The following is a 6,259-nucleotide window of genomic DNA, read 5'->3' as shown; positions in this document are numbered from 1 at the left end:
AGGCTTTTATATGGATATGCAGTTCACTTGACTGCATAAGACCAAGCAATTATTCAAAAATATTTATTCTTTTCAGGTTTCAGGAACTGTGCCCTTAAAAATGTCATCTATTAGAAGGTGGCTGTAACCAACAACGAATTTGTAAAATTTGAGATATAAACAAGCATTTTCGATATTTTATAAACCGTCATGTAGCACCTGAGTACTATAAAATTTTTTTAATATTTCGGCTTCTTATGGGAGGTATTAAATTATTTTGCAACTACAATACGTACAAAGAATTTTCTGAAGTCAAGAAAATATCAGATCGCCACCTATAGTGGCCAAACAATTGATACGACTGTGGACGGATTTGCATCTTAATGGCCGCGCGGTCACTCTATTTTAATAGTTAGGAATAAACGAAAGTTAGTAATTTTCACAGAAAAAAAGTTGATTTACTTATAAGCACAATAGCGAAAAAAAGTTTTAATTTAGTTTAGTTTTAATTTGAAGAGCAACTATCAACAGGTAATTTCAGCCAAATGAGGGAAAATTCAACGACAGACGATATTTCAGACTGTGAAAATGGCGAACAAAAGAAAAAGTGTGTGTGCTCCAAGGGGAAATCAAATCACGACGTCACGAAAAGAAAAAACTTAGGCGCACAGCTCAATTTTCTAGGAAAATTGATTTCATTTCAGGGAGCTATTTGAAAAATCGGAACAAAAAAACTATTTAGTTGTGAAATGGTTATGTGCGCTATCTTTTCTCTTGGCTTTATATGCCTTTGTGTGTGTTTGTGAAGGCGAGGGCGACTGCATTTGTGTGTATGTGAGTGTTTATTTAACCAGGAAGTTGGGTTTTCGAACACGATCTATCGATAAGCGGGGCGGTGGTGGGGCTTTACCTGCCATCCGATTGGCCAATACCCTACATTGCAGGGCATGTCCGACCACCTCGCATTGCATTACAGCTTGAGCTCGGTGCGTGCATGTGTGTATTCCGCAAGCCTCTCTTTTATTGCTGTGACATTGGATCATAATAGGCGACCTTCGGGTCGTCGCTTTTTACGTGGCGAGGCCTACCACATTCCCACTCCTATTCCGTTTCTGTACCGATTCGTCTCGTCTGCAGATTGACACTTTAAATTCCAAAATTGGAACACTGATTCGCCAAGATTCCGGCCACAGCTCCCAGGACGAGAGCCGCGAAACGACGCCACCTGGAAAGCAGCAGCAATACCCTGTCGCCCGCGCAGCAATCACCACCTAGGGTCATTGCCTCCTTCAGCCCAGCACCACTGCAGGGACAGCATCCTCCAGTGGAAGAAGGCAGAAGGCTATTGCCACCACCCACCGCCACCACGATGAACCGCTCCGGCAATTCCCAGACCACACAGAAACTCGTCAACCTGGACGATATCTGGAGCGAATTGGTCGAGGGCATTCTGCAGGTGTTTGAGCACGAGAAGTCCCTCACTCGCAGCCAGTACATGCGTTTCTACACGCACGTTTACGACTACTGCACCAGTGTGAATGCAGCTCCAAGCGGACGAAGCAGCGGGAAGACCGGCGGAGCCCAGTTAGTGGGCAAGAAGCTGTACGACCGGCTGGAACAATTTCTGAAGTCATACCTGAGCGAGCTGCTCACCAAGTTTAAGGCCATCAGCGGCGAAGAGGTGCTCCTGTCGCGCTACACCAAACAGTGGAAGTCGTACCAGTTCTCCAGCACTGTTCTGGACGGCATCTGCAATTACCTGAACCGCAATTGGGTGAAGCGCGAGTGCGAGGAAGGGCAGAAGGGTATCTACAAGATCTACCGACTGGCCCTCGTCGCCTGGAAGGGTCATTTGTTTCAAGTGCTAAACGAGCCGGTCACCAAGGCAGTGCTCAAGTCCATTGAGGAGGAGCGCCAAGGCAAGCTCATCAACCGGTCGCTGGTTCGCGACGTTATAGAGTGCTACGTGGAGCTCAGCTTTAACGAGGAGGATACCGAAGCCGAGCAGCAAAAGTTATCCGTCTACAAGGACAACTTTGAGAGCAAGTTTATCGCAGACACGTATGCCTTCTACGAGAAGGAGTCGGACGCCTTTTTGTCCACCAACACGGTCACCGAGTATCTGAAGCACGTCGAAAACAGGCTGGAGGAGGAAACGCAGCGCGTTCGCGGCTTTAATTCAAAGAACGGTCTTTCCTATCTGCATGAGACCACGGCGGATGCGCTAAAGTCTACATGCGAACAGGTGGGATTGCCTTCCGTGTGGAACTTTAAAGCAGCCTACTAATCGAATTAATGTCTTGCAGGTTCTTATCGAAAAACATCTGAAAATATTTCATACCGAGTTTCAGAATCTGCTCAATGCAGACCGAAACGATGATCTGAAACGGATGTACTCCTTGGTCGCCCTCTCGCCCAAAAACCTGACAGATCTCAAGTCCATCCTTGAGAACCATATACTCCACCAGGGCACGGAGGCCATTGCAAAATGTTGCACTACCGACGCGGCCAACGATCCCAAGACGTACGTCCAGACCATCCTGGACGTGCACAAGAAGTACAACGCCCTAGTTCTGACGGCGTTCAACAATGACAACGGATTTGTGGCTGCCTTGGATAAGGCGTGCGGAAAGTTTATAAACTCGAACGTGGTCACGATCGTAAACAGTGCTAGCAAGTCGCCCGAGCTGCTGGCCAAGTACTGCGATCTGTTGTTGAAAAAGTCATCAAAGAATCCAGAGGACAAGGAGCTCGAGGACAATCTTAACCAGGTGATGGTTGTGTTCAAGTATATCGAGGATAAGGACGTCTTCCAAAAATATTACTCCAAGATGCTTGCTAAGCGCTTGGTTAACCACACATCGGCTTCGGATGACGCCGAGGCTATGATGATCTCCAAGCTCAAGCAGACTTGTGGCTACGAGTACACCGTTAAGCTGCAGCGGATGTTCCAGGACATTGGCGTCTCGAAAGACTTGAACTCGAACTTTAAGCAGTACCTGGCCGAGAAGAACGTGACCATGGAAATTGACTTTGGAATCGAGGTCCTGTCCTCAGGCTCATGGCCTTTCCAGCTGAGTAACACCTTCCTGCTTCCATCCGAGCTGGAGCGATCAGTTCGACAGTTCAATGAGTTCTATGCCGCCCGCCATTCTGGTCGCAAGCTCAACTGGTTGTATCAGATGTGCAAGGGCGAGCTGATAATGAACGTCAACCGCAATAATTCCTCCACCTACACCCTGCAGGCCAGCACCTTCCAAATGTCAGTGCTGCTCCAGTTCAACGATCAGCTCAGTTTTACAGTCCAGCAACTGCAGGATAACACACAAACGCAGCAGGAGAACTTGATTCAGGTGACATGGAGTCGTGTCAATCGCTAGATATGTACTTAACGTCTTCTTCTTACAGGTATTGCAAATACTGCTCAAGGCGAAAGTGCTGACCTCCAGCGACAATGAGAACTCGCTGACGCCCGAGTCGACGGTGGAGTTGTTCCTAGATTACAAGAACAAGAAGCGCCGAATTAACATCAACCAGCCTCTGAAGACTGAACTTAAAGTGGAGCAGGAGACTGTACATAAGCACATAGAGGAGGACCGAAAATTACTGATCCAGGCGGCGATCGTCCGCATCATGAAGATGCGCAAACGACTCAACCATACCAATCTCATTTCGGAGGTGCTCAATCAGCTGTCAACGCGCTTCAAGCCTAAGGTGCCCGTAATCAAGAAGTGCATAGACATCCTGATCGAGAAGGAGTATCTAGAGCGAATGGAGGGACACAAAGACACATATAGTTATCTCGCCTAAGTTTATGTTAATTGTAAAACTTTCGCTGTTTCATCTATGCCAGCCATTAAAAATATCATCAATATACTTAGAATCGTGTGGACCCTACGCTAACCTCCCATCCCGAAATAAACTGCCGCCGAAACATTCGAACTGTTAGCGAGCTAAAAATACTCCATGCTTCGCATAATATGTGCAATTCTCGCCAACGTCACTAACTTCATCTTCCGTCTCCCAGCACCTCATATAAAGAAAATGCCAGTCGCAGGGATCAAGTGAACCCATTGACCAGATTACAGTTCATGAGTCTGGCATTTGTAATTTTAATTTCCGATGACATCCCAGGTTCCCAGCCGGCAATAGACTTCTGCAGGGGCTGTGCGGTATACATATGTATGTGGCGATTTTCTTTAATACCCATTGTTCGATCAATATTTGTTTTAACTAGCTTACGTTTATTCATAATTCGCTGTATGCATATACGATTATTATAATTCTACGAAGCAAAAAAGTGTTAAGTTCATAAAACTATGTACGTTTACCTTTGGTGCGGTCATTTTATTGAGTATTTTTTTCTATTCCTGAATGTTATACTTTTGGTTCAGGTTCATCCCGCTCGCGAAGGCGTAGACGGTGAAGGCGAACTTTGCTACCTGCAAGGATTGAAGTTCGGAGTTTGTCTCCCTGTTCTATCCGAAAGCAGCGGACTTACATTGATGTTAGTGGCCAGATTAATGTTGAATATGTTCATGGCTGTGAAGGTCATAGGCTGCTGCAGTTTCTGCAGGAACTGAATGACTGTCCGCTGGTACCGCCTGTCCTGCACCCACCAGGAGGAATGGAAAAGAGCGTCGGCCAGCTTTTTGCAGTCATCCACGATGGCGTTGCAGTAAAAGCAAAGCGGAAAAGTCTGCAGAAGGACGGCCATAACGTAGGTGACAATGCCAAATTGGGTCGATTGATCAGCGAACAACAACATGTTGATCATAGTGATCCCCAGAACCGATCCGCATATGACGAATTGAGCAAATATCGTGCCAGAGATGATGGGTTGTATGGCATCACAAAAACTGGATTTATTTGAAATAAAATAGTTATATGTCAAATCGTTTGATATGCCAATTATTTTATCCTGAATGTAAATATATACTCTTATATTCAGAAAGTTATAGTATTATAGGATATTTCTATTAAAAAATATCACTTTGTAGGGGAGTTCGTATAAAAATTATACTTTTCTTTATTTTCTGTTTAAATTCAAATCGGTTACTGACTTACTTTATCATGGTTCTGTGAGCCTTAATACAATCCACCAACGATTTAAACATGTAGCTTGGGTCGGTGCTACCCTCGTTACTGGAATCGCCCAAGTACATAATACGGTCCTTGAGCAACAGAATATGAGTTCGCAGGGCTGCCACGTAAATGACAGGATAGGAATCCGTGGCCGTGGCGACATATATGGCAAAACCCACGGTGATGTACTCCACAAAACTCTGTATGTACAGCTGGGTCCGATTAACTCGCCAGTTTATGAACGGATAGTACGTATTGTAAGGTACACGGTGGTGCAAAAGTCCGTCCAGTAGCGCGGAGGTGGCGTAGAAGCCGTAAACCACGACAAAGGTTAGATTCAGCCTGGTAATGGCAGCCACCATGTCGCGTATCTTGCGCTTCTCCGCCGGCTTAACGCAGTATTCATCCAGTTTGTCTAAGTGCTTGTTGGCCCATTCCAAACGGTGCATATACATTATCAAAACGAAGAACTTCAGAGAGAAACACCATGTGTTGAGGCACAGTTGCAGGGATTGCAGCAACAGCTCCGGGGGGAACTCCGCCAAATGAATCATGTAGTTAATTGGGAAACTTACGGGAAGTATCACCATATTGTAGATGAAAGAAAAAACCCTCCAAATCTTGCGGCCTATACCGAAATCGTTGTCCACGTTTAAACCCGAATTTCGGAGCGTCACCATAAGAAATGCATTCGAGTCCCTAGATCTTATAGGCTCCGATAGAGGAGCCGGATAGATAAGCTTAAAATTTCCGAACATCTATAATTTCAAATGTTTGAGGCTTTAAAGTAACTGTCGATAGGAGGAGTTTGGAGGGCTTTTATAGTCCACGATTTCTAGTTCTTAATTACTGGTTGCCAATTTGGTAGGCGGTTCTCTTTCTGTTGCAAAGAATTTTACACATGTCATAACATATCAAATTATTAAGCGATACTTTTGTTTGATTATAGACATCGACCCTCAGGGCGTTTCTTTTAAAAGTGATTTTGGTTTTATCCGATTTAAATTGTAATGCAATACTTCTTTCGGTGGGAACAGACACTTGTTTAAACAAAATGTAAACGGTCAAATTCAGTCTGTCCTATTTACAGTCTAAAGATTTATACATATTTGATTCAACGAATTGCAAAAATTTGCTTGTCTCCTAAATTCTATACACATATCTGCTTAGTGATGGCGTCATGACCGCTTAAAAT

General features: G+C 44.9%; 2 protein-coding genes across 2 annotated transcripts; one reads left to right on the top strand and one right to left on the bottom strand.

The window, feature by feature from the left end:
* Positions 1–353: 353 nt before the first annotated feature.
* LOC122626105 (cullin homolog 1) lies at positions 354–3,941 on the top strand. The gene is made up of 4 exons (XM_043806232.1): positions 354–510; positions 1,117–2,224; positions 2,286–3,332; positions 3,388–3,941. Exons 2-4 carry the CDS (start codon positions 1,349–1,351, stop codon positions 3,787–3,789), a joined length of 2,325 nt encoding a protein of 774 aa, XP_043662167.1. The 5' UTR covers positions 354–510; positions 1,117–1,348; the 3' UTR covers positions 3,790–3,941.
* A 372-nt stretch (positions 3,942–4,313) lies between these two features.
* LOC122626117 (odorant receptor 43b) lies at positions 4,314–5,831 on the bottom strand. Its single transcript, XM_043806249.1, has 3 exons — positions 5,047–5,831; positions 4,481–4,838; positions 4,314–4,421 (listed from the first exon to the last, which is right to left on the bottom strand). Exons 1-3 carry the CDS (start codon positions 5,820–5,822, stop codon positions 4,344–4,346), a joined length of 1,212 nt encoding a protein of 403 aa, XP_043662184.1. The 5' UTR covers positions 5,823–5,831; the 3' UTR covers positions 4,314–4,343.
* Positions 5,832–6,259: the final 428 nt, after the last annotated feature.

Source organism: Drosophila teissieri, chromosome 2L (assembly GCF_016746235.2).
Source record: "Drosophila teissieri strain GT53w chromosome 2L, Prin_Dtei_1.1, whole genome shotgun sequence".
NCBI classification, from domain to species: domain Eukaryota; kingdom Metazoa; phylum Arthropoda; class Insecta; order Diptera; family Drosophilidae; genus Drosophila; species Drosophila teissieri.
The sequence above is the reverse complement of the archived record's forward strand: the minus strand, read 5'-3'. Positions and strand labels throughout refer to the sequence as shown.

What these genes read in the sequence shown, in the direction of transcription:
- LOC122626105 (XM_043806232.1), top strand. Translation starts at nt 1,349, where the DNA reads ATGAACCGCTCCGGCAATTCCCAGACCACACAGAAACTCGTCAACCTG. An exon ending in TAAAGTCTACATGCGAACAG is followed by an intron (nt 2,225 to 2,285) that starts GTGGGATTGCCT and finishes AATGTCTTGCAG; the next exon opens with GTTCTTATCGAAAAACATCT. An exon ending in AGCAGGAGAACTTGATTCAG is followed by an intron (nt 3,333 to 3,387) that starts GTGACATGGAGT and finishes TTCTTCTTACAG; the next exon opens with GTATTGCAAATACTGCTCAA.
- LOC122626117 (XM_043806249.1), bottom strand. Translation starts at nt 5,822, where the DNA reads ATGTTCGGAAATTTTAAGCTTATCTATCCGGCTCCTCTATCGGAGCCT. An exon ending in GCTCACAGAACCATGATAAA is followed by an intron (nt 4,839 to 5,046) that starts GTAAGTCAGTAA and finishes AAATAAATCCAG; the next exon opens with TTTTTGTGATGCCATACAAC. An exon ending in ATCTGGCCACTAACATCAAT is followed by an intron (nt 4,422 to 4,480) that starts GTAAGTCCGCTG and finishes CAATCCTTGCAG; the next exon opens with GTAGCAAAGTTCGCCTTCAC.